At 51.2% G+C, this 20,291-nt stretch overlaps 1 protein-coding gene across 2 annotated transcripts in view; it reads left to right on the forward strand.

Moving 5' to 3' along the window:
- Positions 1-20,291, forward strand: part of RIF1 (replication timing regulatory factor 1) — a 234,742-nt gene that overhangs the window by 52,781 nt on the left and 161,670 nt on the right. For both annotated transcript variants that reach the window (XM_075317188.1, XM_075317189.1), the window contains exons 5-11: positions 3,458-3,588; positions 3,671-3,762; positions 4,515-4,704; positions 4,808-4,900; positions 4,991-5,129; positions 6,073-6,224; positions 6,432-6,531. In XM_075317188.1, coding sequence (XP_075173303.1) covers positions 3,458-3,588; positions 3,671-3,762; positions 4,515-4,704; positions 4,808-4,900; positions 4,991-5,129; positions 6,073-6,224; positions 6,432-6,531 — 897 coding nt within the window. The remainder of the gene's footprint in view (positions 1-3,457; positions 3,589-3,670; positions 3,763-4,514; positions 4,705-4,807; positions 4,901-4,990; positions 5,130-6,072; positions 6,225-6,431; positions 6,532-20,291) is intronic.

Consider the following 20,291-nt stretch of genomic DNA (forward strand, 5'->3'; position numbering starts at 1 on the left):
CTCCGTCATTGCCTCAATGTCGCAAGGAGATTTCCTAGCATCAGTAGACATCAGGATGCCTATCTCCACGTGCCGATTGCTCCAGAGCACCTGCGTGTGCTACGTTTTCGTTATTGAAGACGAGCAGCTTCAGTGCGTAGCCCTGCCCTTCGGTCTGGCGACAGCCCTACGGGTTTTCGCCAAGTTCAGGGCAGCAGTGGGAGCAGTCCTGCACTCTCAGGGTCACTCTGTGATCCTTACTGGGACGATCCACTTGTCAAGGCACCCTCTCAAGAGGCATGCCAACGCAGCCTGAACGTGGCGCTGGAGACTCCAGAGTTTCGGGTGGATCATCAACTTTTCAAGGTTACATCGGGCACCGACCCAATCGCCGACATATTTGAGCATGGAGTTTCACACTCTCTCAGCGGTAGTGAAGCTTCCGCTGGACAAGCAGCGTTCACTACAGACGGGGGTGCAGTCTCTCCTTCAAGGCCAGTCACACCCCTTAAGACGTCTCATGCAGAGGCAGTCACTTTCGCGCAGTTTCATCTGCGTCCACTTCAATGGGACATGCTTTGCCAATGGGTTGGGGAGTCTACGTCCCTAGACAGGAACGTTTCCCTTCTCAGACGGTCATGGAGTCCATCCTTCAGATCAATGTTCTGGAAATCTGGGCAGTGTATCTTGCCCTGCAAGCCTTCCAGCAGTGGCTGGAAGGAAAACAGATCCGAATTCAGTCGGACAATTCCACAGCGGTGGCAGACATCGCCCACCAAGGCGGAACACGCATCGCCAAGCCTACCTGGCAATCCGGCGGATTCTGATGTGGGTGGGGGACAGAGCATCCACCATATCCGCAGTTCACATCCCGGGCGTAGGAAATTGGGAAGCAGACTTCCTCAGTCGCCTGGGTATGGACGCAGGGGAATGGCTTCTGCACCCAGAAGGGTGTCAGGAACGCTGTAGCCGCTGGGGGGTGCCGGACGTCGACCTAATGGCGTCTCGACACAACAACAAGGTCCCGATTTTTCATGGCGCGGTCTCACGAGCAAAGAGCTCTGGCGGCAGGCGCCTTAGTTCAGGATTGGTCGCAGTTCCAGCTACCCTATGTGTTCTACCTCTGGCACTGTTGCCCAGAGTGCTACGCAAGCTTAGCTCCGCTTGCCGCTGCGCCATCCTCGTCGTCCCAGACTGGCCGAGGAGGTCGTGGTTCCCGGATCTGTGGCATCTCACGGTCGGCCAACCGTGGGCACCCTCAGACCGGCCAGACTTACTGTCCCAAGGGCCGTTTTTTCCACTGAATTCTACGGCCCTGATCCTGACTGTGTGGCCATCGAGTCCGGGATTCTAGCGTCTTCAGGATTATCTCAAGTCGTCATTGCCACCGTGAGACGGGCTAGGCAGCTGACGTCTGCCAAGATCTACCACAAGACGTGGAAGATATGCTTCTCTTAGCGCTCTGCTCAGGGAGTGTCTCCCTGGACATTTGCATTGCCTACTTTTCCTTCCTTCCTACAATCTGGTTTGGGAAAAGGTTTGTCGCTCGGCTCCCTTAACGGACGAGTCCCAGCGCTGTCTGTATTCTTTCAGAATCGCATAGTACGACTTCCTCAGGTACGCACGTTCCTGCAGGGGGTTGGTCGCATTCTCCCTCCGTACAAGGGGCCGTTAGACCCATGGGATCTGCACAGGGTACTTATTGCTCTCCAGGAGCCGCCCTTGGGGCCTCTGAGGGATGTTTTTTCACTTTCTCGACTGTCACAGAAAGTGGCTTTTTTTGGTAATGGTCACGTCTCTTCAGAGAGTGTCCGAGCTAGCAGCGCGGTCATCCAAAGCTCCTTTCCTGGTGTTTCACCAAGACAAGGTAGTGCTGCGCCTGATTACGGGGTTTCTCCCTAAGGTGGTATCCCCCTTTCATCTCAGTCAGGATATCTCCTTACCTTCCTTTTGTCCTCATCCAGTTCATCGATATGAATTGGATTTGCATTTGTTGGATCTGATGAGAGCGCTCAGAATCTACTTTTCCCGCACGGCGCCCCTGCGCCGCTCGGATGCACTCTTTATACTTGTCGCTGGTCAGCGCAAAGGGTCGCAGGCTTCCACAGCCACCCTGGCTCGATGGATCAAGGAACCAATTCTTGAAGCCTACCGTTCTGCTGAGCTTCCGGTTCCATCAGGGCTGAAGGCCCATTCTACCAGAGCCGTGGGTGCGTCCTGGGCATTACGACACCAGGCTACGGCTCAACAGGTGTGCCAGGCAGCTACCTGGTCGAGTCTGCACGCTTTCACCAAACATTATCAGGTGCATACCTATGCTTCGGCGGACGCCAGCCTAGGTAGAAGAGTCCTGCAGGCGGCAGTTGCCTCCCCGTAGGGAAGGGCTGTCTTTGCAGCTCTAACATGAGGTATTTCTTTACCCACCCAGGGACAGCTTTTGGACGTCCCAATCGTCTGGGTCTCCCAATGGAGCGCCGAAGAAGAAGGGAATTTTGTTACTTACCGTAAATTCCTTTTCTTCTAGCTCCTATTGGGAGACCCAGCACCCGCCCTGTTGTCCTTCGGGATTTTTTGGGTTGGTTTTTCGGGTCCACATGTTGTTCATGTTGAATGGTTTTCAGTTCTCCGATGTTACTTCGGAGTGAATTTGTTTAAACCAGTTATTGGCTTTCCTCCTTCTTGCTTTTGCACTAAAACTGGTGAGCCAGTGATCCCACTGGGGGTGTATAGCCAGAAGGGGAGGGGCCTTACACTTTTTAGTGTAATGCTTTGTGTGGCCTCCGGAGGCAGTAGCTATACACCCAATCGTCTGGGTCTCCCAATAGGAGCTAGAAGAAAAGGAATTTACGGTAAGTAACAAAATTCCCTTCTTCTTCTAGCTCCTATTGGGAGACCCAGCACCCGCCCCTGTTCCCTTCGGGCTGTTGTTCTTTTGTGTACACATGTTGTTCATGTTGAATTGTTCTTTTGGTTCATGGTTTCAGTTCTCCGAACATCCTTCGGATTGAATTTACCTTAGACCAATTTATAAGTTTCCTCCTTCCTGCTTTTGCACCAAAACTGAGGAGCCCGTGATGCACGGGAGGGTGTATAGGCAGAGGGGAGGGGTTACACTTTTTAAAGTGTAATACTTTGTGTGGCCTCCGGAGGCAGAAGCTATACACCCAATTGTCTGGGTCTCCCAATAGGAGCTAGAAGAAAAGGAATTTACGGTAAGTAAACAAAATTCCCTTCTTTCGTGCGAGTAATCGGGTTACTCGCTACTTAGCGAGTATTTCCTATTGAATTACATCGCGCCCGCTACTCGTAACGAATATGCGAGTAGAAGAGGACAGCACCCGCTAACTACTCATTGAACACTATCCGGGATCTTTACTCCGAACATCGGGCCCAGTATTCGAGTGCCTCAATGGCACTGATTGATCCATACAATATGTGGTTACACGCTTCTGATATGCTTGTATTTTGTTTTTTGTAGCATCTGTGGTGCAAGAATTGCTGTCCACGCTAAACAGCATTGCTGTGAAAGACGCAGATAAGAACTCCTGCACTAGAGCACTTTGGGTGATTTCTAAGCAAAACTTCTCCCCTGAAGAAGTTGGGAAGGTGGTAAGTGTCTGTAAATATTGAAAATATTCTGTTAACTGTGAAATCCGACGTGAAGTGTAAAGCCGTTACTCTCGTGTTTTAGGTACCCCTAATACTTTCTACATTAGAAAATGTACTTAATAAAGATGGGCAGTCACTGGTCATTGCATATGAAGCACTGAACGTCATTCTAAGGTGAGAAGAAATCTTCCTTTCTAGTGTCAAGTTTTCGTTTTTTCGATGTCATTCTGCTCAGGGACCCTCCTGATCCCAAACCAAGTGTGACGGGACATGTTTCCATGCGTAGTCTCCATACCTCTTCACTCATCTGTGCCTGTTCCTCCTCCTCCCTTCCCAAAATGTAGCCACTGTATAGTGCTGTTGAAATTCGAAAATGCTTCTCCCCTGTCTGTACCCCACCAAGGGATGGACACCGCATGTCTCCATCAGCGGAGGCCTATACAACCCCTGTAGGCAGACTGGTGAGATTTCCCACACTATCAGATCAATGGCCACTTTTTTACCAAAAAAGGGAGTTACTGGCATCAATATAGTCTTTATATACCTGGCAAATGTATAGAAACATTTTGGGTTTGGAGGTGGAAGGTCACTTTTTAAGGCCTAAGACACACGGCATGAAAATCGGAGCGAGTGGAATGTGACAAAACATCACATTCCACTCGGACCAATATTAGCCTGTGTGTCAGCACATATGAGCAATTATTTTCTCAGCCCTAATCGAACCAAGAAAACAGTTGACACATGCTGCGGGTGTAATGCGATGCTTCATTCTCTCGCACCCATTCAAGTCTACAGGGCAAGAAAAAAAAAATCGCACTGCACTCGAAGTACACTGGTGTGCAGGGCGAATGTGAAAGTGAGAATGGCAATACACCCAGGAGTCCGGTGTCCCCTCTGTTTCACTCCAGTCTCTATTGTGTTTTTAGGCTTTTGGAACAGACCCCTACACAGATGACCTCAGAGGCTGTTCGATGGGCTAAGTTAATTATTCCACTAGTTGTTCATTCTGCGCCCAAAGTTCGGATAAGAGCAGCAACAGTCCTGGAGATTGGAGTACCGCTGTTGCTTCAGAAACAGCAAGAAGTGTCGACCCTAACAGAACAGCTCATGACGTCTGTGAGTGATCCAGATCCTACTGATTACGCTAAAGTCCATGTGCATTTCTGAACATGCAAGTCGAAATCTCTAGACCTCATAACCATTCCCTTTCTTCCTATAGAAAATCATTGCCGAGCTCCAAAAACTCTTCACGTGTAAGAACGAAACGTACGTGCTGAAGCTGTGGCCTTTGTTTGTGAAGCTGTTAGGAAAGGTAATGGCTCGTAACTTTGGTGTTTGCAGTGGATGGGTGATCATTATTAATTGCAGTGATGTATTACTTTTTTTTTTTTTGTGCTCTTAGACCTTGCATCGTAGCGGCAGCTTTATTAACTCTTTGCTGCAGCTGGAAGAACTTGGCTTTCGAAGCGGAACCCCAGCTGTGAAGAAAATAGCATTTATCGCTTGGAAAAGTCTTATTGATAATTTTGCATTAAATCCAGGTAATCTTGCGACGTTGTAGTGTAGCCTGCCGCTCTCTAACCTGGCACAGCTGACAATATGGAGAATCCAACAACTGTTATAGCAAGCCCTTCAGAGCAGGGATACCTTTTTAAAGGGGCTTATTATTGATCACCTATATGTACTCGCAGGCGATCAGTGCCTGATTTTTAGTGACCCAGTACCCAATCAATCACTAGAATGATGATTCTGAGCCTCCTATACACATGAAGGAGGATTTTGGATGCACTCCATGCCCCGCTCTATTCTGTCCTGAACTTCACAGTTGACCCTTATCTGCTCTTCTCATCCTAATGTTTATTAATGTAGTGTCGCCTTCTGCTCCATTAAAACCTCCTTACTGTAGTTGTGCAATAAAGATGAACAAGGGGCTTATCTGCCGGGTCCCAAATTTTAAACCTTTTTTTTTTTTTTTTTTTTTACCACTTATAACAAATGTCAATTGTAAGGGTGGGCTTTGGATTGCCCCATAAAGGCTACGAGAAATAGGTTTTATGGGGAGAACCTTGAAAAGGGGTCAATGAGGTTGTTTAATAAGTGATCTAAAATTATTTTTAACCCACTGGCCACGATATGCATAAACTCCCCAAAAACTGAGCTCTACTTATTCTCCAAGACTCCAGCGTCGCCCCAATGCTGCTGCTTTGTTGATCGGTTGCAGTGGTGGCATCACATTGACTGGATGCAGCGTTGTCAATGGCTCATGCACTTGTCATCACTTCAATCTGTATAAACGCTGCGGCCGATCAACAAAGACTAGGGGAGATGAGGAGGAGAAGAAAAGTTGAGTTTATTTTGTCACCTAAGCCTGTGCGCTAAAGATGGTAAAAAAGGGGCAACCCCTTTAGCGAGCTTGTGATTAAGGAAATGGGTTTCCAGCTGTTGTAGTTTTTATAACGCATGCAACATTCTCCATTTTCTCAGATATACTTTGCAGTTCAAAGCGACTGAAGCTACTTATGCAGCCACTAAACTCCATCAGCGTGAAGACTGAGCTCTTGGCTCTCACAAAAATCGAAGTATGGTGGTATCTGCTAATGCGTCTTGGCGCTCAGCTGCCTGCCCACTTTGAACAGGTAACTATTAGGCATTACCAGCCACATTCATATTTTTTTTTTTTTTTTTTATTCCCCTCCCCCCTCAATTTTTATCTTTTTACATTTTGTTGGAACACTTTAGTCATAACGAGGAGAAAAAAATGATATGGAGCAAGGTCTCTTGCACTAAATTAGGATAATTTCCCAACAAAATATGATTCCTGACTATTGTACCTCCATGTGCAGGTCTGTCTGCCGCTGCTTCAAAGTGCTTTAAGTGTAGACTCATCTTCAACGCCGTCACGTTCTTCAAACCAGAATCTGACGTTATCAACGCCCCAGAAAGGTAACCTACTTCATACGTTCCCACTTTGCACCTCTGTGTTATCTCCACTTTAATTCTTCATCATCTACCTCTGATCAGCGTTAATCCCTTTTAGGCTGGGGCCACACGGGGATTACTGTGATTCCCCTCGCATGATACTCGGTCTGACCGTGCGAGCGGACCTCAGCTGCAGGGGGCGGGCCGGCACTGAGGAGGGGAGGGAGGGATTTCTCTCCCTCTCCTCTGTTGCCGCTATTGCCATTATCGCTCTGCAGTCGCAGACACCGGTGTACCGCGAGTGCAGTGCGATTTTTCTCTCGCCCCATACACTTGAATGGGTGTGAGAGAGTCTCGCCTTACAATCGCAGCATGCTGCGATTGTCTTCTTTGTCCGATTAGGGCGCTGACACACAGGCTAATATTCGTCCGAGTGATTTTTTTTTTTTTCTTTCGCACTACACTCGCACTGATTTTCATACCGTGTGCCTTAGGCCTTAATGCTTAAATCTTTGCAAATTAAACCAGGTCAAATTCATTTGCTTATCATAAATGTATAAACTTGGCTTGTCTGATTTAAAGGGAACCTGTCAGCTGCAAAATGCACCCAGAACCACAAGCAGTTCTGAGTGCATATTGCTAATCCCTGCCGGACTGTCCCTGCATCTGGTAGCATAGGTAAAGAGATCTTTTCTTATGCTAATGAGCGCAGATACTAGTCCCCTGGGCGTTACTTCCCCTGGCTAGTTGGCCCCATTAGCAGGTTAGTACGCCCCTGTGGGCGTGCTAACATGCTAATGAATCCACAGCATCAAAGGATGATCTCTCTCACCTCTCTGCTGCCCGACGCTGAATTTCGTCTGTCCGCATGACCCCGGACTTTCGGTCATGCGCACTACTTCAATTTAAAGCCGAGATACTTACACCCGGCTTTATAGTGCGCATAACCCAAACTCTGGGATTCTGGGTGCATATTGCACCTGACAGGTTCACTTTAATCAGATGATCAATTCATAAATCCATCTTCATTAAGCTCCAAATATGCAGGACAGGATTTATTTTTTTTTTTTAATTCTGTAAAGTAGAGGATTTCTCTGACTCCTCATTGGGGGACACAGGACCATGGGTGTTATGCTGCCTATCCATAGGAGGACACTAAGTAGATGCAAAAGCATAGCTCCTCCGCTGCAGTATACACCCCCTGGCCGGGCCAGGCAGCCTCAGTTTTAGCTTAGTGTCTGTAGGAGGCACTTCCTTTCAAGGTTTGTTTTTTTTGAGGGCGACTGTTTCCTTTTGGGACCGATCTCCCACTACCATCAACGGGCGGGAACGTGGAGTGTTGCCTCCACGTACCCCCTCCTGCGACGCTGGATCCTGGGCTGGACGACGGGTTCCACAGACACCGATTTTCCAGAGCCCAGGGCAGAGGCACAATTCCTCAGCCCCTCTTTGCAGGCTCTGAGTTGCACATGGCACCTGTGTGACCGGACACAGCAAGCTGACTCTATTTCCACTGCCTGGACTGAAGCAGTGTTTAAGGTGAGATCCCCCCTGACTGGTTTCCCAGACAAAGGGAGAAAACACGGTGCAGGGAAGGCTCCCAGGACTGCTGAATTTACAGTATTTATTATGAGAAAGTCCCTTGCTGATTGCAAGAAGGCGAGCCCCAGGGATCCTGAACACACAGGGTTAACTTTTCTCTAGCTTTCTGGCTGGAGGAGGGGGAAGTCCCTCAGTCCCTGCTGTTTGCAGAAAGTCCTGCACAGATAATTTACGGTGGCAGGGGGGAGGGGGTGGCTAGAGAATGAGAGCTCAGGGACTCACGCTGTTTATTTGCTCTAGCAGAAAAGCCGGCAGAGAGAACCACCAGTGACAAGCTGTGTGCTGACTGGAGGGAGAGGGAGGAAAACTGTCAGAAGCTCCCTTCCCGCCGTTTTTTTACTACCCACAGCAGGGGGGGCCACACGGACTTCTTCTTCGCGCTCTTTTAGCGCTAAGCCCCGCCCCTCCCCAGGAAAGCGTGCGAAGATCTCCACAGAGCTTACTCCTTCCTGAGGACAGGGCCATCGGCTGATTCTGGTGAGGTGCTTGCTTCACTTGTAGCTCTGCTGACCATTGCTCCCCCTCCTGGCATACTCCTATTAGGAACATGCAGAATTCTAAGGGCACTAAGAGCGCTAAGGCTCACATAGTCTATTACTCCGCCTGCACTGCCTGCCACGCTGAGCTACCACGTAAACACACCTCTTCTCTCTGTGAGTCCTGTGCCCCTATAGCCCCCCAAGACCCCCCTGCCACAACCGCCGCAACCGTCAGCCCAGAGCCTAGGGCTCCCAGCCCACTGTAATGGGCACAGTTTCTGTCCCAATCCATGGAAAAACTGTCACAGAACCTGGTGCTGGCTATGCAATGTCGTCCACACCCTTCTGGGCCCCTGGACGGAACGCAGCCTGAGGATACCCCTATGGAGGATCCTTCTGAGGTAATCCGGGCACATGCTTCACCGGTTGCAGGGATCAGGAAAAGAGCACACGGCCGGGTGTCTCCAGCACTCTCTCATGGCCCCCATGGCTCTCCCTCGGAAGCACACAGGGCAGACTCTCCCACACGCTCCACGGCTTCTGAAGAGCTGGAGGAGGGAGAATGCTGTTTGTAACAGGAGGATTCCTTGGTTTCATCCTCTCCAGATGATCAAACTGCAATAGACTCCCTTATAGCAGCAATCAACCAAACTCTGCATGTGAAGGATCCCCCATCCACTACCACTGACCATGTGGTCTCCTTTAAGAGGACAAGGAAACCCCAAAAGGTTTTCGCTGATCACCCAGAGTTTCAGGATATCCTCACAAAGCAAAGGAAGAAGCCTGACAGGCGCTTCGGTAACCGAAAACTCATGGAGTCCCGGTACCCTTTTCTTTATCGTTCCTTTGGGAGACCCAGACCATGGGTGTTTAGCTTCTGCCTCCGGAGGACACACAAAGTACTACACTAAAAAGTGTAGCTCCTCCCTCTGAGCTTATACACCCCCTGGTGAGCCAGTCCCAGCCAGTTTATCGCTTTGTGTTCAGGAGGCATACATCCACACATGCATTCTCATATGATTTTTTTGCTTTTTGGAAAGAGATTGAAGAAATGCGGGTCCACGTCTAGACTCCCGGCATGTCCTTTCTCACCCCACTGTGTCGGTGGTGTTGTAAGGTTGATTTCCAAGGCTGGAGCCTTACATGCCGTGCTCCTTCACCATCCCTCCTGGGCTCTGGCTTGAAGTGGGAGCCAGCACGGTCTCCATGCCTGGCAGGAGACCGGTCTCCATCCACAGCCCCTTGAGGATCCTGTTGGACCGGAGCACTCATCCCCAGGGACCTGGCCCTGCGTCTCAGCAGCTAAGTACCTGAGACGTTTATGTGTTGGGGGTCCCTGTTCTTTATTGTATGGGGAGAGTATGCTGAATGTATTTATTTTGACATTTCCGGCGGGTTCTCTATCTTTCGCCCGAGAACCGCGCCGATGGTGCCTGCGCGTTGGCCTCGCCGCTTAAATTTAGGCCCCGGCTTTGCCGGAGGCCTAGTTTCTGTTAACTTCCCTCGCATGTCACTCATGCAAGAGGGACAGGCACGGCTCCTCCCGGCGGCCGTTCTGCACAGGGGAGGGACACTCCCCACTGCTGGGGCGTGTCTCCTCTCCTGCAGGTCTATGGCCCTCCAGTTCCCGCTCCCCTACAGGAACGCCCCCTAGTCCCGCCCTCTCTCTTCGCTCCGGCGGCCATTTCTCAGGCAGAGTTCACTCTGCGCTGGGCCTTTCTGCACTCTGCATCCCTGCTGAGGTGCTGTGTATTGGGGGTCCGGACTTCGGGATCTGGAGGGCACACAACACCGCTTCCAGCGGTCTGGTAAGCCACAGCCGGTCTCTGGTTGTGCACCTCTGTATATTCTCCCTGGGGTTCATTCTCTGCAAAGCCCCCACTCCAGCAGCATGTCTCACACAAGGAGCAAGGCTCCAAAGCTTTATTCTGTATGCACTGCATGTAAGCTCCTGCTGCCTGAGCCGAGCACCTGTCCACACTGTGATGTTTGCTCTAACTTGGCGGTGCCACAGCCTGGAGTCTCACCCCCCAGTGGTCTCTCAGGCTGCTTCTGCACCTGTGGCTGAACCCCCGGCCTGGGTAGAGTCCTTTTCTAGGTCCATATCCCAGTCATTTGCTGAGTCCATGGGACTTTTGTCCAGGACTTTGATGACTATGCATCAGCCCTCCTCACAGGGTGCCTCTAATGCTCTTGCCAGAGGATCCCTATCCTCTGACCTCCGTCCATCAGAGCTCACAGAGGATTCATCATCAGGTCCCAGACCCCGTCCTCCTGAGAGAAGGCACAGGGTTTCCTCCCCCTCCTCATCCCGCGGCTCTGACTCAAGAGCTGACTCGCAAGATGAGGAGGATGCCCTCACGGGGGGCTCGGAGGCTATGTACCCCATCGATCTCTCTGAGGGTGACTCAGATTTTAGTGACTTGATTGCTTCTATTAATTCTGTGCTGGATCTCAATCCGCCAGTCTCAGAGGAGCAACCCTCTCTGGCAGAAAAGAATCAGTTTACCTCGCCTAAGAGAGTAAAGAGTGTGTTCTTTAACCAGTCCAGTTTTCAGACCGCTGTGACCAAACCCAGGGCCTGCCCTGACAAACGCTTTCCAAAGCGTGGTTCTGATGACCATTTTCCCTTTCCACCTGAGGTAGTCAAGGAGTGGTCGCACTCCCCAAAGGTAGACCCCCCCTGGTGTCGTGGAGCACCTTGCCCGCTCTGCTTTTGAGGCTGCGGGTTCCTCCCTCTCGCGCTCCTTTGCCTCTGTGTGGGTCGCAAAGGCGATCTCTGTTTGGGCAGAATCCTTTAAGGCTATGTTCGCACGTTGCGTCGGTGTACCTGCAGTTTATTCTGCACGTTTTCCTTCCCTTGGTTTTTGACCAAATGGCTTCTGACCATTTTTTAGCGCTAAAAACGCATGCGTTTTTTTCGCGTTTTTATTGCGTTTTTAGCGCTTTTTACATGCGTTTTTCTACTTAAAAACGCATATGCGTTTGTCATGTCATTGAACTCAAAAATAAAGTTAAATGATTCAAATACAAAAATGTCTGCCTTTCCTGTCTTGTTTATGTTAATTTGTTATGATGTCATTTCCTGAAGCAATGATAACTCTAAAATCATCAAGATTAAACATGAAAACACTTCATATGTTGCAAAATTAAAGTATACAAACACAGATTTTGATGTCACAAATTAATTTTTCTTCGGCGCTCCATTGGGAGACCCAGACGATTGGGTGTATAGCTACTGCCTCCGGAGGCCACACAAAGCATTACACTAAAAAGTGTAAGGCCCCTCCCCTTCTGGCTATACACCCCCCGTGGGATCACAGGCTGCTCAGTTTTCAAGCTTTGTGTGCTCTCTAAGGGCAGAAGGAGTGGTGATCCCTGTTCCTCTTCAGGAACGAGGTCAAGGTTTTTACTCCAATCTGTTTGTGGTGCCAAAAAAGGACGGCTCTTTCCGTCCTGTTCTGGACCTAAAACTGCTCAACAAGCACGTGAAAACCAGGCGGTTCCGGATGGAATCTCTCCGCTCCGTCATTGCCTCGATGTCTCAAGGAGATTTCCTAGCATCAATAGACATCAAGGATGCTTATCTCCACGTGCCGATTGCTCCAGAGCACCAGCGTTTTCTACGCTTCGTTATAGGAGACGAACACCTTCAGTTCGTAGCCCTGCCATTTGGTCTGGCGACAGCCCCACGGGTTTTCACCAAGGTCATGGCAGCAGTGGTAGCAGTCTTGCATTCTCAGGGACACTCGGTGATCCCTTACTTGGACGATCTACTTGTCAAGGCACCCTCTCAAGAGGCATGCCAACACAGCCTGAACGTTGCGCTGGAGACTCTCCAGACTTTCGGGTGGATCATCAACTTTTCAAAGTCAAATCTGTCACCGACCCAATCACTAACATATCTTGGCATGGAGTTTCATACTCTCTCAGCGATAGTGAAGCTTCCGATGGACAAGCAGCGTTCACTACAGACAGGGGTGCACTCTCTCCTTCAAGGCCAGTCGCACCCCTTAAGACGCCTCATGCACTTCCTGGGGAAGATGGTGGCAGCAATGGAGGCGGTCCCGTTTGCGCAGTTTCATCTGCGCCCACTTCAATGGGACATTCTCCGCCAATGGGACGGGAAGTCGACGTCCTTAGACAGGAAAGTCTCCCTTTCCCAGACGGCCAAGGACTCTCTTCAATGGTGGCTTCTTCCCACCTCATTATCACAAGGAAGGTCCTTCCTACCCCCATCCTGGGCGGTGGTCACAACAGACGCGAGTCTGTCAGGGTGGGGAGCAGTTTTTCTCCACCACAGGGCTCAGGGTACGTGGACTCAGCAGGAGTCCACCCTTCAGATCAATGTTCTGGAAATCAGGGCAGTGTATCTTGCCCTACAAGCCTTCCAGCAGTGGCTGGAAGGAAAGCAGATCCGAATTCAGTCAGACAACTCCACAGCGGTGGCATACATCAACCACCAAGGCGGGACACGCAGTCGGCAAGCCTTCCAGGAAGTCCGGCGGATTCTGATGTGGGTGGAAGCCACGGCCTCCACCATATCCGCAGTTCACATCCCCGGCGTAGAAAACTGGGAAGCGGACTTCCTCAGTCGCCAGGGTAGGGACGCAGGGGAATGGTCCCTTCACCCGGACGTGTTTCAGGAAATCTGTCGCCGCTGGGGAAGGCCGGAAGTCGACCTAATGGCGTCCCGGCACAACAACAAGGTCCCAACTTTCATGGCACGGTCTCGCGATCACAGAGCTCTGGCGGCAGACGCCTTAGTGCAAGATTGGTCGCAGTTCCAGCTGCCCTATGTGTTTCCCCCTCTGGCACTCTTGCCCAGAGTGCTACGCAAGATCAGGTCCGATTGCCGCCGCGTCCTGCTCGTCGCCCCAGACTGGCCGAGGAGGTCGTGGTATCCGGATCTGTGGCATCTCACGGTCGGCCAACCGTGGGCGCTACCAGACCGGCCAGACTTACTGTCACAAGGGCCGTTTTTCCATCTGAATTCTACGGCCCTGAACCTGACTGTGTGGCCATTGAGTCCTGGATACTAGCATCTTCAGGATTATCTCAAGGGGTCGTGGCCACCATGAGACAGGCTAGGAAGCCCACGTCTGCTAAGATCTACCACAGAACGTGGAAGATTTTCTTATCCTGGTGCTCGGCACAGGGAGTGTCCCCCTGGCCATTTGCATTGCCTACTTTTCTTTCCTTCCTGCAATCTGGTTTGGAAAAAGGCTTATCGCTCGGCTCCCTTAAAGGGCAAGTCTCAGCGCTATCGGTATTTTTTCAAAAGTGTCTAGCACGACTTCCTCAGGTACGCACGTTCCTGCAGGGGGTTTGTCACATCGTCCCTCCGTACAAACGGCCGTTAGATCCATGGGATCTGAACAGGGTACTAGTTGCTCTCCAGAAGCCGCCCTTCGAGCCTCTGAGGGATGTTTCACTTTCTCGACTCTCACAGAAAGTGGCCTTTCTGGTAGCGGTCACGTCTCTTCGGAGGGTGTCCGAGCTGGCAGCGCTGTCATCCAAAGCTCCCTTCCTGGTTTTTCACCAGGACAAGGTAGTGCTGCGCCCGATTCAGGAGTTTCTCCCTAAGGTGGTATCCTCTTTTCATCTCAATCAGGATATCTCCTTACCTTCCTTTTGTCCTCATCCAGTTCATCGGTATGAAAAGGATTTGCATTTGTTGGATCTCGTGAGAGCACTCAATCTACATTTCCCGCACGGCGCCCCTGCGCCGCTCGGATGCACTCTTTGTCCTTGTCGCTGGTAAGCGCAAAGGATCGCAGGCTTCCAAATCCACCCTGGCTCGATGGATCAAGGAACCAATTCTTGAAGCCTACCGTTCTGCTGGGCTTCCGGTTCCATCAGGGCTGAAGGCCCATTCTACCAGAGCCGTGGGTGCGTCCTGGGCATTACGACACCAGGCTACGGCTCAACAGGTGTGCCAGGCAGCTACCTGGTCGAGTCTGCACACTTTCACCAAACATTATCAGGTGCATACCTACGCTTCGGCGGACGCCAGCCTAGGTAGAAGAGTCCTGCAGGCGGCGGTTGCCTCCTCGTAGGGGAGGGCTGTCTTGCAGCTCTAACTTGAGGTATTAATTTACCCACCCAGGGACAGCTTTTGGACGTCCCAATCGTCTGGGTCTCCCAATGGAGCGCCGAAGAAGGGAATTTTGTTACTTACCGTAAATTCCTTTTCTTCTAGCTCCAATTGGGAGACCCAGCACCCGCCCTGTTTCCTTCGGGATTTTTGTTTTTTTCGGGTACACATGTTGTTCATGTTGAACGGTTTCAGTTCTCCGATGTTACTTCGGATTGAATTTGTTTAAACCAGTTATTGGCTTTCCTCCTTCTTGCTTTAGCACTAAAACTGAGCAGCCCGTGATCCCAAGGGGGTGTGTATAGCCAGAAGGGGAGGGGCCTTACACTTTTTAGTGTAATGCTTTGTGTGGCCTCCGGAGGCAGTAGCTATACACCCAATCGTCTGGGTCTCCCAATTGGAGCTAGAAGAAAAGGAATTTACGGTAAGTAACAAAATTCCCTTCATTTCTTTACAAAGCTTTATTTACGTCATAAAGCCATTTTTATGCACATTACAACATATGTGCAACATATAATTTATATGTATGAAGAAAACATAAATTTTTATAAACAGCACACAGAAACATAAGATTAGATCATTATGAAATTAAGGTTCTGAAAATAATTGCCTGCTGAAATATCCATGAGGTTGTTGTTGGGAATGCAAATTTACATTTAACGGGGGTTGTATATTCATTTGGCTAGATTGGGGTTTTTGAGTTTGTATGCCTGGATGCAAATATTGTTGGTGCACATTTTGATTATAGGTATTTGTATTTAGAGAATAAGGTTTTGTTATGTAGATTGGGTTTGGGGCAATAGTAGCTGTATTCTTTTGGGCTGGTGGGTTTTTGACTTCGTCAAAAATTTGTTCAATTTTCGAAATAATTGCGCCAGAGGAAGGGAAACTACCCTCTTCCTCATAGCAAGTCAGCATCCCACATATGGCTGTCATGCATGTATTTTTTTTCTTCTCATCTTTAATTTTTCGTATTCTACCTGCAATACTAATGCCAAAGAAGGGAATTTTGTTTACTTACCGTAAATTCCTTTTCTTCAGCGCTCTATTGGGAGACCCAGACGATTGGGGTATAGCTACTGCCCTCTGGAGGCCACACAAAGCACTACATTAAAAGTGCAAGGCCCCTCCCCCTCTGGCTATACCCCCCCCGTGGTATCACGGGTTCTCCAGTTTTAGCTTTGTGTGCGAAGGAGGTCAGACATTCCATGCATAGCTCCACAGATTTTAGTCAGCAGTAGCTGCTGACTGTTTCGGATGGAAGAAAAGAGGACACATATAGTGTCCCCAGCATGCTCCCTTCTCACCCCTGGATGGTGTTGTAAGGTTGAGGTACCTATTGCTGGTACAGGGCTGGAGCCTGACATGCTGTTTTCCTTCCACATCCCCTGGTAGGGCTCTGTGGAAGTGGGATCCTGCCGGCCTCTCAGCTCTGATGCCGGGCTCCATCCACAGACCCATTAGAACCTGATGGAGACGGAGCAGGAGTACGATCAGGGACAGGCCCTGCATCATACAGGTACTCTGTGTCCCCGGCAGGCACAGACACACTCCGGGCTGGCTGGGTGTTGTAGTGCGCCGGGGACCGCAACGTGGAGTTGGTGTCCCTACAGATTACTGGGGGATTGTTTGTGTTTGGGAACGCAGCGCCGACCCCCTCTGGACCGGGCGGCGCTGCTGTGACTTGTGGTGCGCCGGGGATCCGCCGTCCGCGCTTTTACGGCGGCGGTGGTTATAAATTTAGTCCCCGGCTTTTTGGGCCTAGGACGCCGGCAGCTCCGTTTCGTTCCCCGCCCCCACCCTGTCATTCAGGGTAGGGGAGAGACGCTGTTCGCTAGCAGCGACGAGGGCTGGAGCCTGTTTTACATGCTCCAGCCCTCTCACTTGGCACAGAGGGAAGCAGGCTTCCCGCTCTTGGCCAGGAACGCCCAGGGCCCGCCCCCCTTCCTCTCTCGAGACGCCGGCAGCCATTACATGCATGCCTGGCTGGAGGAAGGACGCAAGGCTCTGGGAGACCTGGACTAGGGGCTATCTGGCGACCACACACCCGCTTTTTAAGCGGGCGGTAAGCGATTTTTCTGTGCTGGTCCCTCTAGTGCCTCACTGTGTATCAGTGTACTGGGTACAGATATATAGATATTGTATTTCTTGCACTGTGAGGTGCGCTTCTGGCTGCATATCCCAGATCGCTCTGTGGAAGCAGCAACATGTCATCCTCAAAACGCAAGGCGGCCAAGGCAAAAAGGGCTGTGTATACTGCGTGTGCTGCATGTGGGGCTAATCTACCAGCAGGCTCCGATGACCCCCATTGTGTGCAATGCTCCGACCCGGTGCTGCTTCGCCAGCCGGAGTCGGGAGAGGTAGCGACCCAGGCTGAGACGCTTGTAAGTTCTGCCCCGGTGACAGGGACGGACTTTGCAGTTTTTGCAGATAACATGTCTGTATCTATGGCAAAAATCCTTGAAACCTTGCAATCTATGCATGGGGCTCAGTCCCTGGGCACGGCGAGGCCTCTGTCCTCAGGTCCCCCTTACTTGGAATGTATCCAGCCCACAGGGGGGTCCCCGGCTTCACAGGCCGAGGATTATGACTCAGATGATGGCCCCAGCCACCCTAAGCGAGCTCGCTGGGAAAGACCCTCGACGTCTTCACACTGCTCAGGGTCTCAGCGCAATCAGTCTCCCTGTGATGTGTCTGATGAGAGTGATCAGGAATCCACTCCTGGAACCCCTCTCAACCTGGATACCCCGGATGGGGATGCCATGGTAAACGACCTTATCTCAGCCATCAATAGGCTGTTGGATATTTCTCCCCCAGCCCCTTCAGCAGAAGAGGCGGCTGCGGAGCAGGAAAAGTTTCGTTTCCTTTATCCCAAGCGTAAATTGAGTGCTTTGTTAGATCACTCTGACTTCAGAGAATCAATCCAGAAGCACGACGCTCACCCAGAAAGGCGTTTCTCTAAACGATCTAAAGATACGCGTTTCCCTTTCCCCCCTGAGGTGGTCAAGCGCTGGACACAGTGTCCAAAGGTAGACCCCCCGATTTCCAAACTTGCAGCTAGATCCATAGTTGCAGTGGAGGATGGCGCTTCACTTAAAGATGCCAATGACAGACAGATGGACCTTTGGTTAAAATCTGTCTATGAAGCTATCGGCGCGTCGTTTGCTCCGGCATTCGCAGCCGTATGGGCACTCCAGGCTATTTCAGCTGGCTTAGCAAAAGTGGATGCTATCATGCATCCAGCAGTGCCGCAAGTGGCGCACCTTACCACGCAGATGTCGGCGTTTGCGTCTTACGCTATCAATGCGGTCCTAGAATCTACCAGTCGCACCTCAATGGCGTCCGCCAATTCGGTAGTTTTGCGCAGAGCCTTGTGGTTAAAGGACTGGAAAGCAGATGCTGGTTCCAAAAAATGTTTAACCAGTTTGCCTTTGTCTAGAGAGAGACTGTTTGGCGAGCCATTGGCTGACATCATTAAGCAGTCCAAGGGTAAAGACTCCTCTTTACCACAACCCAGAACATCCAAACCTCAGCAGAAAAAGTGGCAGCAGAGGTTTCAGTCCTTTCGAGGTTCGGGCAAGACACCATTTACCTCGTCCAAAGGGACTCAGAGGACGCAAAGAAACTCAGATTCGTGGCGGACTCACACACGCCCCAAGAAAGCAAATGGAGGTACCGCTTCCAAAGCGGCTACCTCATGACTTCCAGCCCCCCCCCTCCGCATCGCCGGTCGGGGGCAGGCTCTCCCGCTTTTCCGGCATTTGGATGTCACAGGTCAAAGACCGGTGGGTGACGGACATTTTGTCTCGCGGGTACAGAATCGAGTTCAATTCTCGTCCTCCAGCTCGGTTCTTCAGAACCTCCCCACGTCCAGACCGAGCAGATGCTCTGCTGCAGGCGGTGGATTCCCTAAAAGCGGAAGGAGTGGTTATCCCAGTCCCTCCTCAGGAACAAGGGCAAGGGTTTTACTCCAATCTCTTTGTGGTTCCAAAAAAGGACGGCTCGTTCCGTCCTGTTCTGGACCTAAAACGGCTCAACAAACATGTGCACGCCAGGAGGTTCCGGATGGAAACCCTCCGCTCTGTCATTGCCTCAATGTCCAGAGGAGACTTCCTTGCCTCAATAGACATCAAAGATGCTTATCTCCACGTGCCAATTGCTACAGAACATCAACGTTTTCTACGTTTTGTGATAGGAGACGACCATTTTCAGTTCGTAGCTCTTCCATTTGGTCTGGCGACAGCCCCACGGGTCTTCACCAAGGTCATGGCGGCGGTGGTAGCAGTCTTGCACTCTCAGGGACACTCGGTGATCCCTTACCTAGACGACTTATTGGTCAAAGCTCCCTCTCAGGAGGCATGTCAGCACAGCCTGAATGCTACGCTGGAGACTCTACAGTCTTTCGGATGGATCATCAACTTTCCAAAGTCGATCCTATCACCGACTCAGTCACTAACGTATCTTGGCATGGAGTTTCATACTCTAGCAGCGATAGTGAAGCTTCCGCTGGACAAGCAGCGGTCACTACAGACTGGGGTGCAATCTCTTCTGCAGGGCCAGTTGCATCCCTTGCGGCGCCTCATGCATTTCCTAGGGAAGATGGTGGCAGCCATGGAAGCAGTTCCCTTTGCGCAGTTTCATCTGCGTCCACTTCAATGGGACATTCTCCGCCAATGGGACGGGAAGTCAACGTCCCTGGACAGGAAAGTCTCGCTTTCCCAGACGGCCAAAGACTCTCTACAATGGTGGCTCCTTCCCACCTCATTGTCTCAGGGAAGATCCTTCCTGCCCCCATCCTGGGCAGTAGTCACGACAGATGCGAGTCTGTCAGGGTGGGGAGCAGTATTTCTCCACCACAGGGCTCAGGGGACGTGGACTCCGCAGGAGTCCACCCTTCAGATCAATGTCCTGGAGATCAGAGCAGTGTATCTTGCTCTACTGGCCTTCCAACAGTGGCTGGAAGGAAAGCAGATCCGAATCCAATCGGACAACTCCACAGCGGTGGCATACATCAACCACCAAGGAGGGACGCGCAGTCGGCAAGCCTTCCAAGAAGTCCGGCGCATTCTAATGTGGGTGGAGGACAGAGCATCCACCATATCCGCGGTTCACATCCCAGGCGTAGAAAACTGGGAAGCAGACTTCCTCAGTCGCCAGGGCATGGACGCAGGGGAATGGTCCCTTCACCCGGACGTGTTTCAGGAAATCTGTCGCCGCTGGGGAGTGCCGGACGTCGACCTAATGGCATCCCGGCACAACAACAAGGTCCCGGCATTCATGGCGAGGTCGCGCGATCAAAGAGCTCTGGCGGCAGACGCCTTGGTTCAAGATTGGTCGCAGTTTCAGCTCCCATACATGTTTCCGCCTCTGGCGCTCTTGCCCAGAGTGCTACGCAAGATCAGATCCGAGTGCAGCCGCGTCATACTCGTTGCTCCAGACTGGCCGAGGAGGTCGTGGTATCCGGATCTGTGGCATCTCACGATCGGTCGACCGTGGTCACTGCCAGACCGACCAGACTTACTGTCCCAAGGGCCGTTTTTCCATCAGAATTCTGCGGCCCTGAACCTGACTGTGTGGCCATTGAGTCCTGGATCCTAGCATCTGCT

This window comes from Anomaloglossus baeobatrachus, chromosome 7 (genome assembly GCF_048569485.1).
Source record: "Anomaloglossus baeobatrachus isolate aAnoBae1 chromosome 7, aAnoBae1.hap1, whole genome shotgun sequence".
Taxonomy (NCBI): Eukaryota; Metazoa; Chordata; class Amphibia; order Anura; family Aromobatidae; genus Anomaloglossus; species Anomaloglossus baeobatrachus.